The sequence below is a fragment of the Saccopteryx bilineata genome, chromosome 1 (assembly GCF_036850765.1).
Source record: "Saccopteryx bilineata isolate mSacBil1 chromosome 1, mSacBil1_pri_phased_curated, whole genome shotgun sequence".
Lineage (NCBI taxonomy): Eukaryota > Metazoa > Chordata > Mammalia > Chiroptera > Emballonuridae > Saccopteryx > Saccopteryx bilineata.
Window position 1 is genome coordinate 131,762,282 of NC_089490.1, and position 27,513 is coordinate 131,789,794.

At 49.6% G+C, this 27,513-nt stretch overlaps 3 protein-coding genes across 6 annotated transcripts; 1 reads left to right on the forward strand and 2 right to left on the reverse strand.

The window, feature by feature from the left end:
- Nucleotides 1–731: 731 nt before the first annotated feature.
- On the reverse strand, nt 732–6,506 carry NDUFA7 (NADH:ubiquinone oxidoreductase subunit A7). The gene is made up of 4 exons (XM_066266669.1): nt 6,396–6,506; nt 5,947–5,996; nt 3,310–3,459; nt 732–942 (listed from the first exon to the last, which is right to left on the reverse strand). Exons 1-4 carry the CDS (start codon nt 6,444–6,446, stop codon nt 852–854), a joined length of 342 nt encoding a protein of 113 aa, XP_066122766.1. The 5' UTR covers nt 6,447–6,506; the 3' UTR covers nt 732–851.
- Nucleotides 6,507–6,561: 55 nt separating this feature from the next.
- RPS28 (ribosomal protein S28) lies at nt 6,562–7,671 on the forward strand. The gene is made up of 4 exons (XM_066266706.1): nt 6,562–6,647; nt 6,742–6,789; nt 7,256–7,389; nt 7,601–7,671. The coding sequence occupies exons 1-3, from the start codon at nt 6,609–6,611 to the stop codon at nt 7,376–7,378; spliced, it is 210 nt and encodes a 69-aa protein (XP_066122803.1). The 5' UTR covers nt 6,562–6,608; the 3' UTR covers nt 7,379–7,389; nt 7,601–7,671.
- Nucleotides 7,672–7,801: 130 nt separating this feature from the next.
- KANK3 (KN motif and ankyrin repeat domains 3) lies at nt 7,802–19,271 on the reverse strand. 4 transcript variants are annotated; one of them, XM_066266691.1, is made up of 11 exons: nt 19,231–19,271; nt 16,350–16,409; nt 13,817–15,073; nt 13,638–13,737; nt 13,243–13,434; nt 13,058–13,145; nt 12,442–12,658; nt 9,583–9,722; nt 9,303–9,503; nt 9,127–9,225; nt 7,802–8,576 (listed from the first exon to the last, which is right to left on the reverse strand). In XM_066266691.1, the coding sequence occupies exons 2-11, from the start codon at nt 16,381–16,383 to the stop codon at nt 8,454–8,456; spliced, it is 2,451 nt and encodes an 816-aa protein (XP_066122788.1). In that variant the 5' UTR covers nt 16,384–16,409; nt 19,231–19,271; the 3' UTR covers nt 7,802–8,453. The 4 variants fall into 4 exon arrangements, with proteins under 4 accessions (XP_066122788.1, XP_066122775.1, XP_066122782.1 ...); XM_066266678.1 differs by lacking the exon at nt 19,231–19,271 and adding an exon at nt 18,246–18,312; XM_066266685.1 differs by lacking the exon at nt 19,231–19,271 and adding an exon at nt 18,246–18,311 and having other exon boundaries at nt 13,058–13,142.
- Nucleotides 19,272–27,513: the final 8,242 nt, after the last annotated feature.

Consider the following 27,513-nt stretch of genomic DNA (forward strand, 5'->3'; position numbering starts at 1 on the left):
TTGCTCTCCACTTCCACTCTCCTGGCACACAGCTTATCTTAACCTCCTGAGGGGCTATGCAGTTCTTACATGGAGCAGCCATGACACTGCACCACTTGAGGTGACTGTGTGGCTCCCCATTGCTCCTGCATCCAGAATGGGGTCACTTCTTTTTGGCTTTCCCTCTCCTACTCATTCCTTCTCACAGGCACCAGCCCCTCTCCTCTCCTTGGCTGACTCTGCCTCACCACATCCATCCCCCAGGCCCCAAGCAGAAAGGTTTCGGGCTCAAGGAGGCCTTTCATCTGCCACAGATGAACCTTCCCTGGGAGCCACCTCGCTGTCCTCTGCTTGCCCTGCTGAACTGCAGGGTGGTCAGTCAGCCAGGACCCACAGTGGGAGGGCACTGGCCAATGTCCACATGAGCAATGGCTGGAGAAGCTCCTGAGAGTTAAGTGAGCAGTGTGTGTTCAGCCCTGTTGTCTTTCACAGTCTGAGCCTCCCAAACCCCCAGCAGTCCTGGGACCAAGCCCACCACTCTCAGGAATAGAGCTAGAGCATTGGGGAAGGGACAGGGACATCTCTGGGCCTCCTGCACCATGTCATACATCTCTGTGACACATGTCACTCTGGAGCCCAAGAACCACTATCCTTCTCCATTCCTGGAGTGCTGATAGAGTTAAAAGATTTAACACCAACTTCATCCCAAAGTCCAAGTAAACCCACTGTTGCTTTAAAATTAAAAATGGAAGTGATATTGGAGAGCATAATCTATTTGTAATAAGTTAGGTCACATTCTCCCAGGTGCGAATCCAAGAAGGGGAGCACTCGTGTAGACCTGAGGGCACACAGCCAGGTGGCCCAAAACAGTGTCACAGGTAAGGCTGGTCCTGGGACAGCTCCCACCTCTGTATGGGAAGAGCTGGTGTCACCGCCTTCTTCTCAGTGGCCGCCACAGCCGAGCTGGAAAAGGAATGAAATCTTACCATTTGCAACAACATGGATGGCTCTAGAGGTATTATGCTCAGTGAAACAAGTCAGAGAAAGACAAGTACCATATAATCTCAATTATATGTGGAATCTTAAAAAAAAACAAGCTCACAGATACAGAGAACAAATTAGTGGTTGCCAGGAGTGGATGGAGTGTGGTGGGTGGGCAAAGGGGATTAAAAGGTACAAACCTCTATATATCAAATAAGTAAGTCCTGGGGATATAATGTACAGCAGGGGTCCCCAAACTTTTTACACAGAGGGCCAGTTCACTGTCCCTCAGACCGTTGGAGGGCCAGACTATATAAAAAAAACTATGAATAAATCCCTACGCACACTGCACATATCTTATTTTAAAGTAAAAAAACAAAATGGGAACAAATACAATATTTAAATAAAGAACAAGTAAATTTAAATCAACAAACTGACCAGTATTTCGACGGGAACTATGCTTCTCTCACTGACCACCAATGAAAGAAGTGCCCCTTTGAGAAGTGCGGTGGGGACCGGATAAATGGCCTCAGAGGGCCCCAGGTGGCCCGTGGGCCGTAGTTTGGGGACCCCTGATGTACAGCATGGTAACTATAGTTAATAATACTGTATCATGGCTCTGCTCTTTGGCTCAGTGGCTAGAGCGTCAGCCCTGGTGTATGGATGTCCTGTGTTCAATTCCTAGTCAGGACACACAGAAGCAACCATTTGCTTCTCTCCCTCTCCCTCTCCTGTAGCCAGTGGCTCAATTGATTTGAGCTCCAGGTGCTGAGGATGGCTTAGTCTGTCCCGGCGCATCAGCCTTGGTGCTAAAAATAGCTCAGTACTCAAGCATTGGTCCCAAACGGGGTTGCCAGGTGGATCCCAGTTGGAGCAGATGCAGGAGTCTGTCTCACTATCTCCCCACCTCTCACCTTTGAGTAGTACAAACATTCATGTATGTCCTCATGCCTCCTGATCATCCAGAGTATGATTGATTTATTTTAAAAATGTGTAAGGCAACATTAAAAAAAGGTAAATGTATGTTCTTCTTGTTTCCATAAATTGGTTATCAAACAAACATGATTTTAAGTTAGTAAAACTGGAACTAATTTCTTTTTCTTTTTTCTTTTTTTTTTGTATTTTTTCCGAAGTTAGAAGTGGGGAAGCAGTCACACAGACTCCCACATGCGCCCAACTGGGATCCACCCGGCATGCCCACTCTGCCCATCTGAGGTGTTGCTCCATTGCAGCCGGAGCCATTCTAGCACCTGAGGTAGAGGCCACAGAGTTGTCCTCAGCTCCCGGGCCAACTTTGCTCCAATGGAGATTTGGCTGCAGGAGGGGAAGAGAGAGACAGAGAGGAAGGAGAGGGGAAGGGTAGAGAAGCAGATGGGTGCTTCTCCTGTGTGTGCTGACCAGGAAGCAAACCTGGGGCCTCCGAACGCTGTGCCGATGCTCTACCACTGAGCCAACCTGCCAGGGCCTAATTTCATTTTTTGGAAAAAAAAACTCACTCCCTGGGGTCAGAAAGCATGAAAAAAAATCATTACTCAAAGGGTTAAAAGAAATACTGTATTGCGTAGCTGAAAGTTGCTAACAAAGTAGATGTCAAAAGTTCCCATTATAAAAAAATATTTAACTATGTGATGAACATCTATACACTTATTGTGATCATTTCGTTATACAGACATCAAATCATCATGTTGCATACCTGAAACTAATATAAAATTTTATGTCAAATAGACCTCAATTATTTTTTTTTGTGGCAGAGACAGAGAGAGTCAGAGAGAGGGACAGATAGGGACAGACAGGAAGGGAGAGAGATGAGAAAAATCAATTCTTCATTGCAGTTCCTTAGTTGTTCATTGATTGATTTCTCATATGAGCCTTGACAGGGGGGCTACAGCAGACTGAGTGACCCTTGCTCCAGCCAGCGAGCTTGGGCTCAAGCTGGTGAGCCTTGCCCAAACCAGATGAGCCCACGCTCAATTGGTGACCTCAGGGTCTCAAACCTGGGTCTTCCACATCACAGTCCAATGCTCTATCCACTGCGCCACCGCCTGGTCAGGCAGACCTCAATTTTTTTAAAAAAAGAATACAAAGCTATAATACAAGAAAATTACGAAACAATGCCTGGGTTTCTCCCAGGGCCTTTGAAGGGACCCTGGAACTTCATGTGATTTATAGGACACCCATACCCGGCTAAAGCCCTAACCCCTACACAGGGCTAGGTAGAGACTGAAATGAGTTTGCAGATGAAAAGCCCTGGAAGCAGTTCCCAACACAGCTGGTGCTCAATAAATTTGACTTTGAAAAGCAGAAGCAAGAGAAAAGGCTGGTGGCAGGCAGGGTGTGTAATGTCCTCACCTCTCTGATGGCCTGCCCGATACCAGCGCCTTCTGTGAGGACATGACAATTGAGGGTGGCGTGGCTTCTCGGCGGCCATCACGAGTGCAATAGTAATTGTTGGAGAGCTTGTGGCTGGGGCCCACAGGAAGCCTGGGAGGAGGCTGAGTTCTGAGGAAAAAGGACATCTACATTAAAACAAAGGCTTAAGTGCTATTACTAAGTGCCTGGCTGGGGAGGGCTGGTCACCTCAGTCATTGGGACAGGTTGCAGGCCAGGGGTATCCCTTGGAACAGTCATGAGGGGACATGTCTAAAGAAGGTCCAGAGCCTAGAAGCTGGCAGAAGCCCAGGCTTTGGATGTGAAAGTGCCAAAAGGTGAGGCCTGGGTTTGCCCCACTGCAGATCTCTCACCTGCCCCAAATGTGGGTATGGATGGACAACCTTTTATGAAACCCAAAAAGGGCAGACCCAGACAACACCTGGGCCTGTTCTCAGCCCACTGAGCCAGGGCCTAACAGCTGGCCTCTCTTCCACTTGCAGATGCTCAGGAAATGAAGAAGCCAGGTTGTGAGACTATGCCTACCCCCTATCCAGTAGTGAGTCAGTAACGAGTTGGACAAAAAGATCTAAACATAGCTCATTCCGAGCAGCTTCCTCCCCAAAAATCCAACTACAGAAGTCCTGGGTTTCCTGCTACCTCAGGAACTCCTGGAGAACCCTGCTGGGATCAAGGCTTATTATTCAAAGAGCACCTTGTACCCCAAACCTCTCAGGATTCTGCATTTCCTACCACTTCAAGGTGGCTGCAACTAGAGGGGAGCTATGAACAGAGCTCTGTCCTGGCTTGGGTTAAACTCTGGGTTGAATTTACAAAGAAGCTAGAAGCCTGAAAAGGAAACCGTAACCTCAAAACAAGGAGATTCCCTGGAAAACATGGCAGAAAAGACAGTAAAATCTTTAAAAGATTGGGTTTCCATTCAACCATGTTTTTAAACAAATTTTTGTCTGATAATCATTTTGCCAGGATTTACATTTTTCTTAAAACAAGTGATAGCCATTGTACATATATGTGTTTTGTTTTTTTTAAATACATACAAAAATAAAGAACCAGTGCCAAACAGAAAGGTCCAGAACAATCACTAGGGAGCACCATTATCTTAAACTGAAAATTTTACAAAACTGTCAACTGGCCCAAACCCTGGATGCAAAAGCAATTTAAAACATTTTATTCAGGAATTAGTCACACCATGTATGCATTCACATAAATTTGGTCAGTTTAATGCTATTTTTGTTCCTTTCCTGCCAACCCCCCAAGGCTGCCTTACCTTTGCCTGCCATTGACTTCATGTATATTGCTATCCCCCCTTCCTTACTGTGTTTCAACCACACTGGCCTCCTTCCTACTTCTGGCTCTGCCAGGCCTCACAGCTTTGGTGCTTACTGTTCACTCTGCCCAAAATGTTTTGGTTTTTTTTTAGTAATTATCCTTTGGCTTCTAATTCAGGTGAATCAGGTGTCAATTCCTGAAGCCCTAGCCAGGTAGCTCATTGGATAAAGCATCCACCTGGAGCAACACCGTCAGGGGTTCAGGCCCTGGCCGGTTTACTCAGTGGTAGAGCACCAGCCAGACTTGTGAATGTCCTGGGTTTGATTCTGGTCAGGGCACACAGGAGAAGGGCCCATCTGCTTCAACCCTCCCCCTCTCATTTCTGTCTCTCTCTCTGTCCCTACTGCAGCCATGGCTTGATTAGAGCGAGATGTTCCCAGTGCTAAGTACGGTTCCATGGCCTCTGCCTCAGGTGCTAGTAAGAGCTTGGTTGCTCACAGAGCATCACCCCTGGTGGGCTGGCCAGGTGGATCCTTTCTCGGCAGATGCCGGAGTAAGTCTCTGCCTCCCTTCCTCTCATTTAATTTAAAAAAAAGGTCATGGGGTTTCATCCTGGCTCAGGGCAGGTAGAGAAGGAATCATAGTGCAGAACTAAATGCAACTAAGTAGAACAAGGAGTTGATCCTTCTATCAATGGGAAAAAAATTTTTTAATGTCAATCCCTGAAGACTTTTCCTGCCCACAGGATCTGAGGTAACTGGCCTCCTCATTCTTTTGTCTTTGGATCATTCCAGAACAATGATTTTTACTTGCTATGTTTATTTTCATACTATGTTTCTGTCTCCTTAGGATATGAAGGAATGGAACCTTTTCTTACTTGCACTGGTATCCCCAAGGCTGAAGACATGGCCAAGGTTTGTAAATATCAAGTATGTTTGGACATGAATTTGGAATCAAGACACTTCCGGGTTCAAGTCCCAGCGGTCACTTTCTAGCTTCCAAGTGGCTTTATGCAAATGATTTAGTCTCTCCACGCCTCAAATATTTTTCATTTGGAGTTTGGGGATGATAACACTAACTGGCAAGTCCACACTGAGCACTGCAAATCACATGAGGATTCCCGGTCAGAATTCACGCCCTATGTGGCTGTGACCAACAGCAGCAGTCTACCGCGAAGTCCAGCCAGATTAAAGGCAAACTTGCTTTGCCACCCTGCCAAGAAGCCGGCGGCAGGATTTTGGCTTTAGGGGTCTAAAGGAACACGAGTTTTGTATTTGGTGGAAGGACAGAACAGGACAAGGGTTTGAGCAGCGAGTGGGGCCTGCTCACCGCTTGGCGATCTCCTGGTAACGCAGTTGCAGCTTCGCCTGCAAGTCTTGCTGTGGGAGGAGGAGAGGAAGGTCAGCCAGCAGGGTACCCAGGAGAGAAGAGAAGAGGCAGGTATAGATAAATGAAGGGAAGACGAGAGATAGGTAGTTGGAGACAGGGATATGGGCGTGTGAAGAGGAAAGGCGGGGGCCAGGGCAACCAGATCCAAGGCATACAAGGTCAAGAACTGGGCAGATGAGATGTCTGATGCCAGATCTCCGGTCAAAAGCTGGGGTGCAGGGACTGAAAAGATCAAGAGTCGGGGATCCCGGCTAAGCGAGGGGGTCCTTGCCCAAGGGGATCTCGGCACTAAGGCCCTCAGACCCAGAGTGTAACAGGGAGTGAAGGAGCAGCCCCCGGGCCAAGGAGCTCGCACCACCTCCCAGCGCGGCCCCTCCTGCCCCGCGCACCCCAGAGGCCCAGTTCCGTAGCTTCTGGATGAACCGGGTAGCGGACGCCATCTTCCGTCAGCGCTGAAGGGCGCCGGTAACGTCGCTACCCCGAGGCCTGCTGGGAAGTTCATGTATGGTCTCGCGAGAGCAAAGGGGGGGTGGAGCCAGGACGTCGTATAAAAATTTCCCCCCAAAGCACGTGACTTCTTTCGCCCCGCTGCCACCGCCATCATGGATACTAGTCGTGTGCAACCTATAAAGCTGGCCAGGGTGAGAAGGGGCCCAGTCTTGAGGGCCGGAATTAGGGAGGAGGTGGTAGGGAGAACCGGACGGGCCAGTTCTGACCCCAGCTTTTTTCCTCCAGGTCACCAAGGTGCTTGGCAGGACTGGTTCACAGGGACAATGCACACAGGTGAGTGGGTTGGGGGGGTGCCCCGGCGTCTGAACTGTGCCACTTGGAATCTGAGAACCAATGTCCCTTTTATCCCAGGGTTCCCGGAGGTTCCGAATCCTTGCCAAAGCCCTACCAGCCGGGTCTGATCTGCGATGAACCCCTTTTTCTTGGTTCGGGTGGTCCCAACGATCACTTTGTGGCTCCACGCCCTGTCGAGAACGCTCCCGTCCCTAATGGGCCTAGAGCTGCAGTCTTTCCCCGTGGTGGCTGCTTCTGGCGCTCGAGAGCTTTGTTCGTCATGTCTCCTTTTCGGCTTTTCTCCCTGTCCAGTTCTACCTGCTAGCGAGCCTCAGTTCCCTTTTTAAGTATCCCTGGGCCGGCTCCTTCGTGCCCTCTAAATCCAGATTTGCTAGTCAACCAGCGACGCCTATCTGTGCCTGGCCTACACTCCTTTTCTCCCCCCCCCTTTTGGTGGGCTCCGTAGGTGCGAGTGGAATTCATGGACGATACGAGCCGCTCCATCATCCGCAACGTGAAAGGCCCTGTGCGCGAGGGCGACGTGCTCACCCTATTGGAGTCAGAGCGAGAGGCTCGGAGGCTGCGCTGAATTTGAGTCTGGTGAGTGCGTTGCTGGAGTGGGGGAACTGAGAGCCTGCCTGCCTGCCTCTGTTTGAGACTCTTGGTTGGTGGTAGGGAGGCTTTGCTAACCCCATGGACGAGGAACCGTGGAGGGGATGGGGGTGGGGGTGTAGAAATTGGCAAGGTGGAGGAGGGAGTTTGCTAGTTGCTGGGAGACCTGTCATCATCTCTTGCATGTGTTTGTTTACAGGGTCCTGGATGCCGGTGAACCCCTCGGCCTATGGGCATGATGTTCAACTGTTAATAAAATGTTTATATAAATTCGGGGGGGTAGTTTGTTTTTGAGAGAGAGAGAGAGAGATGGGAATGGAGAGAGATGAGAAGCATCAATTCTTTCTTGGCATTTTAGTTAATTGATAGCTTTCTCATGTACCGTGATTGGGGAGGGGGGTGCAGCTGAGCCAGGGTCCTTGGGCTTAAGGCCAGCGACCTTGGGGTTTTGAACTTGGGTTCTCTGCAGCCCAGGTTGATGCTCTTATCTACTGCGCCACTGCCTGCTAAATTCAGGTTCTTGTCTGGGGTCACTAGGCCTATAAAACCTTCCTGTGGGGTACGCAGGTAGTCACTGACTCCCTTTTTTGCATTCTGGAGACCTAGGGTGATGTGTTCTTCCCCAACAAGTTTTTTTTTGTTGTTGTTTTTGTTTTGTTTTGTTATTATTTATTCATTTTAGAGAGGAGAGGGAGAGACAGAGAGAGAGAGAAGGGGGGAGGAGCTGGAAGCATCAACTCCCATATGTGCCTTGACCAGGCAAGCCCAGGGTTTCGAACCGGTGACCTCAGCATTTCCAGGTTGACGCTTTATCCACTGCGCCACCACAGGTCAGGCTGTTTTTGTTTTTTTGAGAAATGGGAAATGTATGTCTGTATGTGCTCCTAAAACATGATACAAGTTCAGCTAGCAATATTTTATTAGGGAATAAGATAGACCAGGGTTTGGCAACTGAACAGCAGACCCTGGTCCCTGCTTTGCCCCAGAGGTTAAGGTGGGGAAGGGAAAGATATCTTCACCTCCCCGCAACCATGTCCAATGTGTGATGCCACTCACTGACACTGGGGGTCATCTTCATTGTCATTGCTGCTGCTTTGACCCAGCATACCCAAGGAAGAATCAGAGGAAGACTGATGAGAAGTGGGGGAGGTCTTGTTCCTCTCCATTGTGGTCATCTAAGGAAGAACTCTACCCTTCAGTGGAGCCAGGCTGCCTGGGTTTGAATCCCACTGTTGCCCCCATCTGACCTGGAAAAAGTGCTTCACCTATATGTCTCTTTTCCTATATCTCTATAAGAAAGTGCAGGATAGGCAGGCTGATTGAGTTTAATTATACAAATATGAGAACAGCCTGGCACTTGCCTTTTGAGTATAAGTCTCTCTCTGAGACAAACTGAGTGTTTGCCCTCCCTGCATGCTGTTAGCAAATTCATCCAGTTTCCAGTTCCAGCCTTTATTAGCAGGGGTCTGTATCCTCTTCCCCCACCAGGCCTAACTCATAATTCCTTGGCTGTGAGCCTCCTTGGGAGCAGTAACAGTTCACATCGTAGGTCATTTTCCCTCTGTAAGCCTCAGACTCATAACCTGTAAAGTGGAGGAGTGTCCCAGCCACCTGAGAACTTCAGGCCCCAGTTCCCCATTCCACTACTTCCCTGGAAGAGCAAGAAGGAAGACCTTCTAGAGCACACACACTTGGTGGACTCCAGAGATGTGCAGCTGTACTCACCAGGAGACCAGGCTGGCCCGAGCTCAGGTGAGCATGCAGCAGAGCGGCCACCTCATCCTGCTCAGCCTCCAGGGCCATGGCCAAGGCACTGGTACCCTCCTGAAGGATAATGGGAATAGTTATGTTCCTGAACATAACCAATGCATAGGTACCCTACCAGCCCCACAGAAGCTCACATTATCCAGGAGGGCAGGGTCACAGGCAGGCTGGGCTAGCAACAACTGAACAGTTTCCAGGCGCCCATACTCGCTGGCACACATCAGGGCTGTGGCCCCATCTGCATCTTGAATGTTGACATCTGCCCCACATGCCAGCAGGGCTGCCACCATGTCTTGTTGGCCATGAGTGATAGCCAGCATGAGGGCTGTCTGTCCTGTCTGAAGGATGAGGAAGACAGGATTGGCTCCTGAAGTGGAAGTGACCTCTGGGCTTGGAGCCAGGGAAGGTATCACGCACCTGGCTGGCCTTGGCATTGACATTGCCCATGCAGAAGAGTCTCTGAACCACAGCCATGTCCTCATGCCCCACAGAGGTGAGTGCAGCCAACATGAGGGCTGAGTAGCCTGCTCGATTCTGGCAGTCTACGTTGCAGACCCCTGGGAGAAAGGAGAGAATCAGTCAACTGAGAGGAGCCCACATCCCTAGCCTGACCTGTGTCAGGTACATCTGTGTAACCTGGTCACCCTTGCCTACAGGGCTCGTCCACCAAGAGCCACGTGGCTCCTCCCTTCAGTGCTATGCTCAAGTCTTGCCTCACTGAAGCCCTCTCCACTCCCTACATCAAACTGGTTTAGGGACTTGGTTTTATTTGCTGCTATGTCCCCCTAGAACCCTGGTCAGCAAACTGCAGCTCGCAAGCCACATGTGGCTCTTTGGCCCCTTGAGCGTGGCTCTTACACAAAATACCACGTGCAGGTGCTACCTCAATAAGGAATGTACCTACCTATATAGTTTCAAATTTTTGGCTCTCAAATTTCAATCATCATACTATTGGTATTTGGCTCTATTGACTAATGAGTTTGCTGACCACTGCCTTAGAACAATGCCTGGCACATAGTAGGTGCTCAATAAGGGATTTTCATGACGACTACTCACCAAGTCACCTGCATTGTTTCCCCCAGAGAAGTGTGCCAACTGGTATACCTTGGTCTAACTACCCTCCTTTCCATACAGCAGCCAGAAGCAGATCAAAAGAAATTTGACCCAATCTATTTAAAACTTTCCTGTCTTCCCCATTGCTCCTGGAATACAGGCTGTGATTCACCATGGCCTCTGAGGCTCAGCTATGTTAACTTCTGTTCCTCTGGAATCTTCCCCCACCCCAAGCCTGTGTTACATACTGAATATGTCCCCAAGATTATGTTGAATTCCAAACCCCTAGTACTTTAAATATGACCTTATTTGGAAATATGGTATTTGCAGAAGTAGTCAAGATGAAGTCATTATGGTAGTCCCTAATCCTGTATGACTGGTGTCCAGGGGAATGAGGTGGGGGCAATGGATAATGGTCCCATAACACTGGGAACTGTTGGAGCTGGGGAATGGGAAACAGCAAGCTGAGATGTCAAGGAGGAGAAATGTTGAGAAGAGGGCTACTTGGGAATGAGGTTATGGAGGAGGCATGGTTATCGATGACATCAGGGTTTTAAGGTGACCTTCCAAGTATAAGGTTGGTATAGAGGTCAGGGTAAAGGGAAAAGAGCAAGTCAAGGAACTGAGAAGCCAGGAGGTTGGAGGGATGAAAGAAGAAACTTTTCCTACATCGGGTGCATTGAGGGCTCAGGGTCCTCGGGGAGGGAGGACCAGGTTATATGATGCCAAGCAGGTTTGGGCATAAGGGATATTGGTGATAACAGAACCAAGAGACCCAAAGCAAGATCTGAAGAATTGGTTGAATGGGATTCAATAGAGGAAGTAAAAGGGTCCAAGGAGCCTTGGACCTTTTGTGAATGACTGTCAAGCCTGTCTTGCCATCTGCCACAGCCACAGTACCCTTTAAGTCAGGGGATGCTCAGGAAATAACTCAAATTCATGCATCTTCCCCTTCCAAGTCCCTGCTCCCTGGTCAGCAGGACCTGCAGGGATGGGTGGGATCTGTGTTTGGGGGGAGGAGACAAGGACTCTCCCTCGCCTGCAGTGATACAGGCCTCCCAGAGGCAGGCCCCAGAGATTACTGGACCTGAAGGATGGGCTCTTGGTGGCCAGTCTGTCTACTGTCCATTGTCCTCTCTGCTGTGAGTCCCATGCGGGAAGCAGTTGTATGTAGATGACTGACCCCAGCACTGTACCTAGTAGGATCTCATTACATGTATGTAGGCTCTGCAACACCTGGGGCCATGTATCTGCTCAAGGGGCAGGTGATAGAAATATGTGAAATGTGGCCCTGGCCGGTTGGCTCAGTGGTAGAGCGTCAGCCTGGCATGTGGATGTCCTGAGATTGATTCCCAGTCAGGGCACACAAGCAACCATCTGCTTCTCCACCCTTTCCCCTCCCCTCTTCTGCAGCCATGGCTTGAATGGTTCCAGTGAGTTGGCCTCAGGCACTGAGGATGGCCCCATGGATCCTCCACCTCAGGCACTGAAAATAGCTCAGTTGCAAGATAGGCAGAGCATCCCTAGTAGGGGGCTTGCTGGATGGATCTCTGTCTCCCTGCCTCCCCTCCTCTCACTTAAAAAAAACAAACTAAAAAAAAGAAATGTGTGAAATGGAACCCTAGCTGTATAGCTTAGTGTAAACCAGACAGGCCAAGGTTGCAGGTTTGATTCCTGGTCAGGGCACATATAAATCAACCAATAAATGCATAAAAAAGTGGAACAATAAATTGATGTTTCTCTAAAATCCAATAGAATTTCTTTAAAATGTGTGAAATGGAACTAGTGGAGAAGACAATCCCAGCCCAAGAGGGTACAACCCTGACCAGTGAGGACCTTCCCTCAAGACTGGAGAGGCAGATGGCTGGATATGGGCGGGCTTAAGGAAAGGAGTGGTGGCCGCTGACTGACCATCTACTGCATGTTTGATGCTATACATGTTAGCTGAGGAAGCTAAAGCCTGTGAGATTAAATTCCCCTAAATTTAGGTCGACATAATCCAAAAGCCTGGATTTCCCTCCCCCAGGAAAGTGAGTGAAGAGTCAAGGCAGAGCTCAAAGTCAATATATGATGGATCCTGAAACTGCCAATGAAGGGCAGGTGGTGCCATCTGCCTGGTCAGCCCTTCTCTGCGTGTTTCCCACCTGGGGCCAGCCCAGGCCCTACTTTCTGTGGCATCCCCCTCATTCCCTGGTACTCTGCCCACCCGTCCTCCATGCTGACCAGTATCCAGCAGTAAGCTGGAGATGGACAGGTTCCCATGGGACACGCTGTAGTGCAAGGCTGTGTTCCCGTTGCCATCCGCCAGGTTCACCACATGCGCCAGCAGCTCCTGTCCTAGGCGCGCCACCGCGCCTAGGATCCCAGCTACCCGCTCTGCCCGCGAACCTCGCTGGCTCGATATTCGAAACCACTCCAGAGCCACTAGGCGCGCCGCGCCCTGCCGAGAAAGGGAAATGCATCAGCGATGGCAGGACTGATGTCCAGGCATTGGAGGATGGTCATTGATTGAGGAGGGATGTGGGGACCCAGAAGGGAATATCATCAATGTGGGTCCCGCTCACAGTAACAGGCATCCTCCCCTTCTGGGGAAGATTCTGTGGGAAAACGGAGTGAAGAAAGGCGGTGAGCGCTTGTCTTTGGGGTGTTCAGGAGAGGGCCTGGACTTTGAATCAGCACTGTCGTGGGGCGGGGATTCCTTTGAAGAGCCTGGGATTGGTGGAGGTCCCCGGAGCTGGGAGACGGAACTCGGGATCCTCCCCCAACCCTAGACAAAGGAGGCACTTCCCTAAGAACGTCAGAGGTCCCTCGCATGCCCACGACTCCATCTCGCACTCACGCCGTCGCGGGCGACTGCACGGGGCTGGCTCAGCTGCAGCTTCAGCGCCGCGCACGCCTCCCTCAATCGCGGGCTCAGTTCGCACCTACTGAGAGGTCGGGAGAGGCTCAGGAGTGGTGGGGATGGGGGCATGGAAACTGCAAAAAGAACAACTGCCCTCACTCAAGTGTTCTGACGCTGCTCACCTCTCTTGAGCACCCGGCTGAACCTCTGCCTCTGGTTCGGGGTCCCGGGGGATCCCCCCGCTGGGAGGGCCCGGGGTGCCCGAGTGGGATCTCTGGTCGTTGTCGTCCTCGGAGCCAGAGGAGCTGCTCCTAGAGGGCTCGTCAGCACCATCCTCGCTATCACTGTCTTCCTCACTGGATGAGCTCTCGTACCTGGGGGCAGGTTGAGAGGCGTTAGCTGAGACTCTTCTCTGGGCTCGTTTTGGAGTTCTGCGAGGTAGGAGTGACTGACCCCACTTCCCAGATTAGGAAACTGAGGGTTGCCAAGAACGTGCTGCGAGAGTGGGGTAGAGCTGGATTCAAACCCCAGACTCTGTTCCCGCAGATGCTGCCATGGGGATGGGGAAAATGCTCACTCTCCCTTAGGGACTCCAACAAACTGCAGGCTCTTGGGTCCAGAAGTGGTTTGGGCACCAGGTGTACCATCCCTCCTCTTCATAATGGATTTGAGGATGCCTGTCAGGGATCACATAAGGGTACTGAGTTCGAGTCATAAGCCCAGCAAGCCAGGACTCCGCGAGGGGTCGGGACTCACCGGCGGGCGCCACGGCCCCGTCCGCATCTATGACTCCAGGGGGCTTCTGCGTCAGGGAAGGGGCCTCCATACGAGGCTCTGTCTGTGTGGCCTTCTCAGCACAACCCCAAGGGGTCTGAGTGGCAGCCTCACGTGGGTGAGACCGGGCTGCTGCCTCCTCCTCCTCTGCCTCGCGGGCCTTCTCCAGCTCTCGCAGCCGGCTCCTCAGGAGTTCGCTCACCCCGCACTGGTGCTCCAGGCTGGTGCGCAGCAGCTCCAGCTCCCGCTCGGCGGCCGCAGGTAGCCCCAGCAGCGCCTCGGTCACCCACACGTCCGCCTCAAGGGTCTTGGGAGCCGCCTCCACGCTGGCCTCTCGGGTCTCTGCCACTGCCTGGGCTCCCACCTCTTGGGTGCCCAACACGGCTTGGATTCCAGGCTCCCGCGTCTGGGACGTCCCGTCGGGGGTCCCCGCAGCCCCATCAGGAGCCTGGAGTGCGCCCTCGCTGCGCCTCGCAACCCCCGCGACGGGGTCATCCACCCGGGAGCTGGCCCTGGAGTGAAGGCCGCGCTCAGAGATAGCCAGGCGTTCGGTGAGCCGCCGCAGCTGTGCAAGCTTGTACGGGAGCGCCTCGGCCTCCACGTCGGGTTCCAGCTTCCGGCGCGCAGCCAGCAGCCTTACCTTCTCTGCGCGCAGCACGTGCACCTGTTCTTGCAGCTCGGGCAGCGCGCGTGCCTGGTCCTCGAGCTCGCGCAGACGCCGCAGCGCCGCGGCCATTTGCTCACGCACTAGCTGCAGTTGCACTGGGCCTGGCGAGGCGGGAGTGGGGGTGGAGCCTAGGGCTGGGCTACTGCGACCTGAACCACGCGAGCTGCGTTCACGTTCCTGCGCCTGCGCCAGCTCCAGCCGTCGGCTCGTTTCCAGGAGCGTGTCCTCGACGTGCGGGTTGCGCACCGGCGCGCGCGGCGACAGCGGGAACCGCGACGGCGGGCCCGGGGAGAGTGCGTCGGACGCTCCCCCGTCGTCACTGGTCAGGGACTCGCTAGATGTCCAGGCCTCTGGGCTACGCGCACCTGCGAGGCCAGCCTGGGGCGCGCGGAAACGGCGTGCTGGCTGGGTTCCCGAGACGCGGCGGGCGACGGGGCCCTGCTCTAGTTCCTCCACGTATTTAAGGAAATCCAGGTCCAAGTGAAAGCCATAGGGCGTCTCCACTGCGTAGGGCGAGCTCGGGCTGCGGGCGCCTGCGATCGGGCTGGGGCACAGGCAAGGTACGTCCAGGTCTGCCGGCATGAAGGGGTGTGAGTGGTGTCAGGCCAGGGTGTCCCCGGAAGGACAGGACAAACGGAGCGCGTCCCCTACCCCACCACGACAGGCCGGCAGGGCTCCACGTGTACCAAACTCTGCACACCTGCCATTGCACGCCAGAGTCTCAAATGCCTGTCTGCACCCAAACAGTCATGCAAAGAAAGACGCGTTTATTGAGCTCCTACTATATATGCCAACCATTTTTCTACGCTGGGGACAGCAGCGAACAAGAAGCATCCCTGTTCTCTTGTAGGAAACAAACACAGCCATTACAAATGGTACTTAGAGCAAGAATAAGATGAAGTAGAGAATAAGTAGAGGAGGCATTACTTTGGTTGTCAGGTCAGGTTTCCAGCTAAGGGGACTTTATAAGTTGAGCCCTGAGTGATAAGGAGGAATCAGCTGTGGACAGAAGGTTCTGAAAGAAAACAGCCCATGCATAAAAATAAATTTAAAAAAAAAGCCTGACCTGTGGTGGCACAGTGGATAAAGCATCGACCTGGAAATGCTGAGGTCACCGGTTCGAAACCCTGGGCTAGCCTGCTCAAGGCACATATGGGAGTTGATGCTTCCAGCTCCTCCCCCCCCTTCTCTCTCTCTGTCTCTCCTCTCTCTCTCTCTCTCTCTCTCTCTGTCTCTCCCTTACCTCTCTAAAATGAATAAATAAAAATAAATTAAAAAAAGAAAAGAAAAAGAAAACAGTCCATGCAAAGGCTCTGGGTTGGAGTGAGCAGGGTGAGTCATTGTAACAGGTTTGGAAGGTGAGGGTGTCCAGAGTAGAGTAATGGAAGAGAGGAGGGAAAGAAGTAGGAGAGGTGAGGTGCAGATAGAGAGGGCTCCCCAGCCATCATGAGTAGTTGGGTTGTATTCCACACGTGAGAAGTCAACACAGGTTTTTAAAGCAAGGCCAAGACATTATCCAATGGTTGGTTAGAAAGGGCCCTCTGGCCTGACCTGAAGTGGCACAGTGGATAAAGTGTCAATCTGGAACACTGAGGTTGCCGGTTCAATAAACCCTAGGCTTGCCTAGTCAAGGCACACATGGGAGTTGATGATGCTTCCTACTCCTCCCCCCCCCTTTCTCTCTCTCTCTCTCTCTCTCTTCTAAAGTAAATAAAGAAATAAATAATGCTTAAAAAAAAAAAAAGAAAGGGCCCTCTGGCCACTATGCAGGAATTGCAAGGCTGTGTCCACGCACTAGCACGAAGTGTGGATCTGTGCACATACACGTATCCCATTTTGTACACTCACCAGATGGATTCTGATTCAGGGCAAACTTGGCCATGTTTCCTGGGGTAGCCACCAGACACCCTGAAAAAGGATTCCAGAGGGGGGAAACCAGAGTTAGTCCCTGTCCTTCTGGCCAGGCCTCTGGGGTCAGCCTTGATTCTGAGTGAATAAACAGACCCAAGAGCTCCTCTCCAACCCCCCCCAACACACACACACACACACACACACACACACACACACACACCGCTCTTTCTTCCCTCCTCCCTCAAGAGGCCTTGAAACTTTGAAGTGAGTAAATGTGGGGACAGCCAGGTGCCAGCCAGGTGCTAGGCCTCAGCCTGCTGGGCAGGAGGAGGCAAAAGGGCATCAAAAGAGAGAGAAAAGTGATCAAGAAAACAAGAGTAGCTGGGGGTAGATGTGAGGATGGGTGCCATTCCCTGAAGAAAACCAGAAATTAATGGTCAAAGGGGTAGAATGTGAACCTTCTGAAAGAGAAGGCAAGAATTGGAAGTTTGCCTGACCTATGGTGGTGCAGTGGCTATAGAATCAACTTGGAATGCTGAGGTTGCTGGTTCGAAACCTGGGGTTTGCCTGGGCAAGGCACATATGAGAAGCAACTATGAGTTAATGCTTCCCACTCCCCTCCCCACACACACACCTTTCTCTCTCCTCTCTCTAAAATCAATAAAATAAGCATTTTGAGAGAGAGAGAGCAAGCCTGACCTGTGGTGGGACAATGGATAAAGGGTCGACCTGAAATGCTGAGGTCGCCAGTTTGAAACCCCTTGCTTGCCTGGCCAAGGAACATATGGGAGTTGATGCTTCCTGCTCCTCCCTCCTTCTCTCTCTCTCTCTCTCTCTCTCTCTGTGTGTGTGTGTCTCTCTCCCCTCTCTAAAATGAATAAATAAAAATAATAAATAATTTTTTAAAAGTATTTTAAAAAATAAATAAAAATAAAAAGAGAGAAAGATGGGGCTTTGAAGCCCTCACATGAAAAAGCTTTAGGGGAGCACAAGCTGCCTGTAAGTATCAAGTGCCTACTATATGCCCTGCTTGATTAAATGTAACCCCAAGCAATCCTTCAAGGCAGATATTATTCACATTTTCCAGATGAGGAGACTGAGGCCCAAAGCAATTAGGTTAATTGCCTGTGGGAAACACCCCCAGATTAGGCTCTGCTCGTCTTCTGGCGACCTTTGCCTACCAGACCCAATCTGTACTCTCCCTAACCTACTGCTCATCTGTGCTAAACTAACCACCTTTCCACTTCCCACCTCTGTCCAGCCTGGGTCCTTGACCTTTTCTACCCATTCAAGGCCAGGCAGGGGCCCTTCTAGTCCTGAAGCAGCTGTTTCCTGTACCCTTACACCAGCTGCAAGGGGCAGGTCAATGGGGCAGCTGCTCATCACAGAAGACATCCAGTGCCTCTCAGGACTTGTTTTTAGGAAACTGGCACAGAGTGGCTGAGCCATGGAACAGGCCTGGGTGGGGGATTAGAATTCTAGGCCTATCTCACACACAGCTCACTGTGTTACTCAGTTGGGGTCAGCCCCCTCCTCCGGTGACCTGGTAACATCCAAACCCAAGACGCTGGGAATTCAAAAAACAGCTGTGGACCATCCCCAAGACCCAAACTAGCTGCAGCAGCTAGACCCAGTGGTAGGGCTGAGAAATGGGTAAATGCTCTAAGAATGGTAAATAATAAAAAACAACACTTTTTCAATTTTCTATGGACCAGCTTCAATTCTAAGCAATCTGTGGGTATTAATTAACTTTTTAAAAATCCTAGCTAAACCCTGTGAGGTAGGTTTCCTTACTGCCATTCTCCTTTCTTCCATTATACAGATGGAGAAACAGACACAGACAGATTAAGCGATCTGCCCAAGGTCACACACAAGCAAAGGCAGGATTCGAACCTGGGCAGCTTTGCCACTGTTTCTGCATTGGCTACTCCACTTGATGGTCTTCTAGAAACAGCCGTCCACTCCCCGACCTTCCCAGCCTGCACTCATGCCTGTCGCCCAGTGTGTCCCTGATGGCAGAGTGGGTTTACACCCCAGTGGTTCTGACAGCTGAAGCCTCACCAGAGTGGGCCGTGCAGATGCCCTCCTCTCTCCTCCACTCCCTAGCCCTAGTTGTCACAGCTAGATCCGGATCCTCTGCCTGAGGCCCCTTCATGAGGCTGTCAAGACGACGCTAGACGCCCCATTCCAGCCCCAGGGACTATTCGGGACTGGGAGCTGTGATCACAAAATATGAGGGGTGTGAGATGCCTTGGGCAGTGCGATTCCCAATCCTGAGGAGGGGACTTCTTCCTGGCTTGACGGTGGCGCCCCCTAACTTTGGGGCAGAACTCACACCCCTGAGTTGGGGGTGAAGGCTGATGATGGTGTGTGGGGGAGCACTCAGGTCAGCACCCACCGTCCCCGCCGCCCCCCCTCCCAGGACGGCCTCGCAGGGACGGAGCAGTTTCCTACAGGAAACTCCGCGAGGCGGTTCCATCCGCTGCCCATTGTCTGCCGGCCCAGTGGCCGTCCGTTCCTCCCCCAACACCGTTTCCGTATCACCTCCCCACAAACACCCAGGTCCAGCGCGAGGGGCTCGACCAGGTCCCCAAACTGTCCCGGAGGGATGAGGGTTGGGGAGCTAGGGAGCAAACAAGCCCCCCAGTTGGCTCTAAAAGGGCGGGAGGAGGGAGATCTCACGCATCTAGAGCTTCCCACTCTGCTCGCTGCCCACTTGCGGCTCTCAGTGTGGGAAGGGGTCCCAGGCAGAGGACATGGCGCCCACCCCGTCGCAGCACGCTGGGCCTGAAGAGGGGCTGAAGGCACTTCGCCCCTTCCCGGGGTGCCCCTAACCTCCCCAAGATCCGCATCGGAGTCCCGCAAGCAGGCGATTTACCTGATGCTGCAGCTCAAGCCTCGCCAGCACCCGAGCCCGCCCCCTCGAAGTTTGAGATTGAGTTATCAATTGCTTAGCCTTAATTGACGGTCACTCCAGCCAACCAACGCCCGACACTTTCCGAACTATCCAATAGTGAGGCGGAGTGGGTTGGCGCCGCGAATGGGAGAGCGTCTGGGGGCGGGTCCTAAAGTGACGGTCCCCGACAGCAAGCAGCGCGGAGCGCGGGGGTCAAGTGCTACCCAGTGCAGGGAGCACTAAAGACCCTGGGTTTGATCCACCAGATATTAGAGAGCCATGGATGGCTCTGAACAGGAGGCTCACTGTGGGGGTGTGTATGTTTGGAAGATCCTTTGGGAGTAAGTTGGAAGGACTGATGCTCAGGTCCCAGTGTCTGGATGAAGTACAAGGACCCAGAATTTTTCCCATTGCAGGGTCTTTTTTTTTTTTTAACATTTTAACTTTATTTATTTATTTTGTGACAGAGAGAGTCAAAGAGAGGGACAGACAGGAAGGGAGAGAGATGAGAAGCATCAATTCTTCGTTGCAGCACCTTAGTTGTTCATTGATGGATTTCTCAAATGTGCCTTGCGGGGCGGGGGGGGGGGGGCGCTACAGCAGACCCAGTGACCCCTTTCTCAAGCCAGCGACCTTGGGTCCAAGCTGGTGAATTTTGCTCAAACCAGATGAGCCTGTGCTCAAGCTGGCGACCTCGGGGTCTCGAACCTGGGTCCTCTGCATCCCAGTCCGACGCTCCAAACACTGTACCACCGCCTGGTCAGGCTCCACTGCAGGGTCTTTGCACATGCTGTTTCATCTTCCTGAACTGTCTTCCTTGTACATGTCTCTCTCACTAAAGTCAGCACTGTAAGGACAGGGAACTTATTTTGGTTGCACTGCTTTATCCAGTGCCCCTGGCACATGGTAGATGCTCAATAATTGTTTGTTGAACTAATGATTTAAAATTACATTTAGAAAGCCATGTTTGGGTAGCTCAGCTGGTTTGATTGTTGTGCCGATAGCCAAGGTTGTGGGTTCGATCCCTGGTCAGGGCACTTACAAGAATTAACCAATGAGTGCATAAGTAGGTAGAACAACAAATCGAGGTTTCTCTCTCTCTCTCTCTCAAAAAACATCACTAAATAAAATGAAGTCAATAAATTATTTCTAAAAAATTACATTTAACTTTTTTTGTATTTTTCCAAAGTTAGAAACAGGGAGGCAGTCAGACTCCCGCATGCCCCGATCAGGATTCACCCAGCATGCCCATGTGCACTTTCTCTTATTTGCCTTTTGCCTTTTCATGTGCACTTTCTCTTATTTGGAGTTACTGCTTATTTGCAGTAACCCCTTCAGTTATCCCTGAAGGATGCTTCACCGGACCCTCCAGGTCAGGGATTTGCCCCTCTTTTCTCCCATAGACTCCAGCTTCCACTGGTCATCCCCTTACCATAAACTTTAGCTTGAAAATATGTCTCTGCCCTGTCTGGGGGCGATGCTCTGCCCATCTGGGGCATAGCTCCCATGATGCCAGAGCCATTCTAGCACCTGAGGGGGAGGCCATGGAGCCGTCCTCAGCGCCCAGGCCAACCTTGCTCCAATGGAGCCCTGGCTGCTGGAGGGAAAGAGGGTGATAGAGAGGAAGGAGAGAGAGAAGGATGGAGAAGCAGATGGGTGCTTCTCCTGTGTGCCCTGACCGGGAATCGAACCTGGGACCTTCACACGCCAGGCCAACACTCTCCAACCGGCCAGGGCTACATTTAACATTTTTATCCCATTTGAAATATATTATGATCTAAAGTGACTGTACAGGTTGGGGGGGGGGGGCTGGATTATTTTAACATTATTGAACACCAGTTGTGTACCTGGCACTGTGTAGGTCCATAAGGGGACACAATCCCTGCTATGCTGTACAAAGCTGAGAGGCAGAGGCAGATTTTGTTTTATCTTTTTTTCCCCCAACTTTTATTTATTGATTTGAGAGAGAGAGGAAGGGGAGGGGGAGAAAGAGAGAAAAAGAGAGACAGGAACAACTATCTTTTCCTATATGTGCCTAATTGGGGATAGAACTGGAAACCTCTGCACATCAGAACAATGCTTAACCAACTGAGCTATCCAGACAGGGCAGAGACAGATTTTCAAGCTAAAGTTTATGGTAAGGGGATGACCAGTGGAAGCTGGAGTCTATGGGAGAAAAGAGGGGCAAATCCCTGACCTGGAGGGTCCGGTGAGGCATCCTTCAGGGGTAACTGAAGGGATTACTGTAAATAAGCAGTAACTCCAAATAAGAGAAAGTGCACATGTAAAGGCAAAGAAGGAAGTTCCCTATATGGGGGACTTTGACTAGGTCAAAGTGTTGGTGGGAGGGGAATTGAAAGGACAAGCAGAAAGGCATATCTGAAGCTCTCAGACTTTATCTGACCAGTGGAGCCCATCCAGAGGCAAGGTATTTATTCCAGATTCCTCCATGTCATCCCAGTGCCACTCTGAGTTAACTATTGTAGCTTTAGAACATATTTCAATATCTGCTACTCTCCCTTTTATAAAAATCCCCAGGCTATTTCCATTCTCTTGTCTTTTCTTTCTTTGTTTCTTTCTTTGTTTCTTCCTTCCTTTCTTTGTTTCTTTCTTTCTTTCTTTCTCTCTTTCTTTCTCTCTCTCCCTCCCTCCCTCCCTTCCTTTCTTTTTTTCTTTCTTTTTTGAGAGAGAGAGAGAGAGAAAGATGGAGAGATAGACAGGGACAGACAGGAAGGGAGAGAAATGAGAAGCATCAACTCATAGCTGCAGCACCTTAGTTGTTCATTAATTGCTTTCTCGTATGTGTGTTGACCAGGAGAGGGGAGCTGCAGATAAGTCCGTGACCCTTTGCTCAAGCCAGTGACTTTGTACTTCAAGCCTGTGATCACACAAATTTCAGTTAATTTAATAAAAGATTTTAGCCTTCTTTTACTAAAATTAAGATAAATTATAAAACCATTAAAATTAATGGAGATAATTTGGAGTAAATAACATATAACTTTCTTTTCTTTTTTTTGGAAATTGACTTGGATTCTCTTTGAGTAGAATTATAAGAGAAACGTTTCTATTCTAATCTTAAATGACAACAGAAAAATAAACAAACTGACTGCATAAGGAAAAAACAAGTATGTTTTTATATAAGAAAGTGGTAACTTAATATCTGGATAATAACACTTATATCTCAAAGGTTAGGTTCTTCTTGGGAGGAAGAAAAGGACAGGAAAAAAACTCCAAGCATGTTTCTAAGACTATTGATCTTTTTAAAAAAAAAAGATTAATAGTTTTTGCCTGACCAGACAGTGGCACAGTGGATAGAGTGTTCACCTGGGATGCTGAGAACCCCTGTCTGAAACCCCGAGGTCACCAGCTTGAGTGTGGGCTTATCTGGCTTGAGCGCAGGCTCACCAGCTTGAGCACGGGAGTCGCTGGCTTGAGCATGGGATCATAGACAGGACCCCATAGTTGCTGCCTTGAGCTCAAAGGTCACTGGCTTAAAGGCCAAGGTCACTGGCTTGAGCCCAAGGTTGCTGGCTTGAGCAAGAGGTCACTGGCTCAGCTGGAGTGCTCCAGTTAAGGTACATACAGGAAAGCAATCAATGGATAACTAAGGTGCCACAACAAAGAATTAATGTTTCTCATCTCTCCCTGTCTGACAGTCCCTGTCTGTCCCTTCCTCCCTCTCTCTCTCTCGCTCGCTCGCTCGCTAAAAAAAAAGGTTTAATTCTTTTGCGAGTGTTTTGACTTAAGTTTAGGGGTAATGATAACCACAAGAGAAAAAAAATCTTCACAAAAGTTTTAGATGTTCTAGTTGCTTGATTTCTTAGGGAAAATGTATTCTCTTCTAAGTCACTGGCATTTGCAATTTTAAAATCAGGCCTTGATAGAAAACTATCATGAAAGGTATATGTCTGTTGAATGTGCCTCAATGAGTTTGTGAGTGGCAAAACAGCATTATGATTTCAAATATTTTTTTTCCTGATTTGACAAATACTTTGTCTTTTGGAGATATAAAATCGGTGGAGTATTTCTTGAGGAACAAAATCACAAGGGCATCAAGCCTGTGACCCCTGCACTCAAGTCAGATGAGCCTGTGCTCAAGCTGGCGATCTCGGGGTTTCAAACCTGGGTCCTCAGCATCCCACTGTGCCACTGCCTGGTCAGGCTCCATTCCTCAGCATCCCAGGTCAACGCTTTCCACTGCACCACCGCCTGGTCAGGTTCCATTGTCTTTATTTTCTTGCAGATAAACTGTATGTAGAATTCTGTGGAGTTGCCCCCATGAAAACTCCATTGGAATTTTAAATGTATTTTTATTGCAAAATAAAATGCACACACACAGAGTCAAACTCAAGAAACCACATAAAATAAATGTATAACTTACGGAGTACTGCAAGGGAGGTTCCCGAATGGGGAACAGGGTGATTTTGCCACTTGGGGGACACATGGCAACATCTGGAGACATTTTGATTGTCATGATGGAGAGGAGGAAGGGATCTAACCGATGGAGGCCAGGGACACTGCTAAACACCATAGTGCACAGAACAGCCAGCCCCCCACAACAAAGGATTTTCTGGACTGAACATCACTAGTGCTGAGTTTGAGAAACCCAGCTAGGAAGTGAGCGTAATTATAACCCCACCCTGGTCAACATGTCGCCAGCTACCTCAGAAGGCCCTCCACATGCCCCGTCCCCGTCATAGCTGCCTCCTGACTTGGCAAAGTAACCACTGTTGTGATTTTGGTAGAAATCACTGCCTTGCTTTACTGAAGAGTTTATCACCTGAATATGAATCTCTAGACATTGTAGTTTATTAATTTTTTAGATTTGATTTATTGATTTTAGAGAGAGGAGAGAGAGAAGCATCAACTCATGTTTCTCGTATGTGCCCTGACTGGGCAAGCCCTGGGTTTTGAACCAGCAACCTCACCATTTCTGGTTGATGCTCTATCCATTGCAACACCACAGGTCAGGCTAGACCAGGGATCTCAAACTCGTTGCCATGCGGCCCGCCCACCAATTTTGTGCGGCCCGCAGAATAATCAAACTTCGTGGATTAATCTGCGGGCCAGTCTGCGGGCCGCACAAAATTGGTGGGCGGGCCGCATGCGGCCCGCAGCTGCGAGTTTGAGACCTCTGGGCTAGACATTGCAGTTTTAGTCTTGCCCATTCCAAGTGAAAATGCTAAGTCTTTTCTTTTTAAGAAAGAGGCAGGGAGAGAAAGACGACAGAAACATCAATCCATTCCTGCATGTGCCCTGATTGGGGATCGAACTGGCAACCTCTGTGCTTCTAGACAATGCTCCAACCAAATATCCAGGCAGGACTTAATTTTTTTTTTGATTGGTTGGTTGATTTATTTTTTAAAGAGACAGAGAAAGGAAAAGAGGGAGATGGTGGGGGGGGGGGGGGCGGATAAAGGAAGCATTCATTTAGATAGAATGCTTCCACTCAGTCATACACTCACTGTTTGCTTCCTATGTGGGCCCTGACCATATGGAACCCACAACCTTGTCATGTCAGGATGACGCTCTAACTGACTGAGCTAACCGGTCAGGGCCTGTACGTTTTTCCAATGTCTGTTAATTCACAGCCTCCCTCCATCCCCTTCCTTCCCTCACAATAAATCAAATGCAGGCTATTTATCCTGAAATGTTTCCCATGGTCCAGTGTCAGCGATTACACACTCATAACGCATTCCAGTAGGTGCTCTGTCCTCCCTATGCCTGGCAAGTTGGTGGTTTGTTCTAGAACTGGGGTTAGACTCAGGTTTGATTCCTTTGACACAACCACAGGCGGTGCTGTGTCCTTTCACCAGGAAGCTCATATTCTTTGACTCCCTCTCTTTGCATGAAGCCAGCAGCCACTGAGGGTTGCAAACTAATGACCTTCCTCCAGCATTTCTTTCCTGTTTATTAGCTAAGATTTTTTCTTTACCAAATGCTTCTCTGACCTTCCTTCCTATATGGTTGCCCTGTGAACATTCATACAGAAAAAGCAAGAGAAGGGCTGGCTGGCTTTTTTCACTTTATATACCCATGTTCAAAATAAAGAATGATTCCTACGGTTCTCCAACATGATGAATTAGGCTTTGTTGTTGAGTTGTTATGAGCTCATGGATTGAAACACATCGTGCTTCAATCCTGTCATTTATCCTCACTGCTGGGCCCACCTGGCTGGGAAAGCCTTTGCAGGTTGGAATTTTTAGTAGTGACTCTGGTAATCTTTGATCGGTTTTTTTTTTTTTTGCTCTCTTGTGGGACCAGATATTCCAGGTTTATCTTGAAAATATTCTGTCCCACACTTGGCATTAGACAGAAACTTCAAGAAACTCTGGTTTCTGTTAATGGGAAATACAGCAGTTTGGGTGTTAGGAATGCTCATTTGCTATTGTGTCTGGACTTTTTTAGTGAGCAGAGCTAAGTAGGGGAGATATATACATATATATTATATTACATAATTTATTATTATGACATATACCATGGTGATATTTATATACATAGATGCATTTTATATAATAGAAAATGCCTTATGAGTTCATTTTTATATTTACAATTCAATTTTAGGACTACATCATTGATTGCTATTCAGCCTTTTGGTTGTAGATAAGAAAACATCCCAACAAAGATGTCCACATGCCAATCTCTGGAACCTATGAATATGTTACCTTACACGGCAAAAGAGACTTGCAGTTGTGATGATGTTAAGGATCTTGGGATGGGGAGGTGATCCTGGCTTACCTGGGTGGGCCCAATGTTATCATAAAGGTCCTTATAAGAGTTGGCAGGTGCCTGACCAGGCAGCGGCACAGTGGATAGAGCCTGGGACGCAGAGGACCCAGGTTCGAGGTCACTGGCTTGAGTGCAAGTTCATCTGGTTTGAGCAAAGCTCACCAGCTTGACCCAAGGTCGCTGCCTTGAGCAAGGGTTCACTTGGTCTACTGAAGCACACACCTCCCCGCCCCCCAGGTCAAGGCACATATAAGAAAGCAACCAATTAACAACTAAGGAGCTGTAATGAAGAATTGATGCTTCTCATCTCTCTCCCTTCCTGTCTGTCTGTCTCTATCTGTTTCTCTTCTCTCTCTCTCTCTCTCTCTCTCTCTCTCTCTCTCTCTCTCTCTCACACACACACACACACACACACACACACACAGAGTTAGCAGGAGTAGAGCTCAGTTGCTGAGCAACTGAGCAAGCCTCAGATGGGCAGAGCATTGCCCCTAGTGAGTTTGCCGAGTTTGTTGGGTGGATCCTGGTTGGGGCACATGTGGGAGCCTGTCTCTGCCTCCCCTCCCCTCACTAAATTAAAAATAGATAGATAGATAGATAGATAGATAGATAGATAGATAGATAAAATAAGAGTTGGCAGGGGGGTCAGAGTCAGAGAAGGAGATGTGACAACAGAAGCAGAGGCAGGAGTGTTGTGACAGCTGGAAGGGTACCACCAACCCGGGAATGGATATGCCTCTAGAAGCTGGAAAAGACAAGGAAATGGATTCTTTCCCTGAATCATCCAGAACAATCACAGCCCTGAAGACATCTTGTACTTCTGAACTCAGAAAGGTAAGAAAATTAGTTTATGTTGTTTTAAGCCACTAAGATTGTAGTAATTTGTTACAGCAGCCATAGGAAACTAATATTAATACTTCTACTGTCTAGTTCTCCTATATTTCACAAAGTTCCTGATTCTGTCCTGGCCAGTGGTACAGTGGTTAGAGCATTGTCCTGGTGGGTCAAGGTCACTGGCTCAATCCCAGGGTTACCAATTTGATCTGGAGGGTACCAGCTCAATCCCAAGGTCGTCAGTTCAAACCCCAGTCAGGGCATGTATGAGAAGCTATCAATGGGTGCTCAAGTAGGTGAGGCAATGACTTGATGCTTCTCTCTCTATATATCTCCCTTTCTCTCTCTCAGAAAATATAAATTTAATTATTTAGGAATATAAAGGAGTCATGGTAATTGTTCTCAAAAAGCTAAAAAAAATAATACATATCTATTTTACACTTCTCTCCACCCTCTCTCTCCATACACACACATACATACACCTATCTCCATGTGTCTTCCTCACCTCAATTTCCAAAGTCCTAACATGTTGCCACATTTGCTCATTATTCTCTCTCTCTCTCCATGGGAATTCATTTTTTTCTTTCCTTTTTTTTTTTTTTTTTTTTTACAGAGACAGAGTCAGAGAGAGGGACAGACAGACAGGAACAGAGAGAGATGAGAAGCATCAATCATTAGTTTTTTGTTGCGACACCTTAGTTG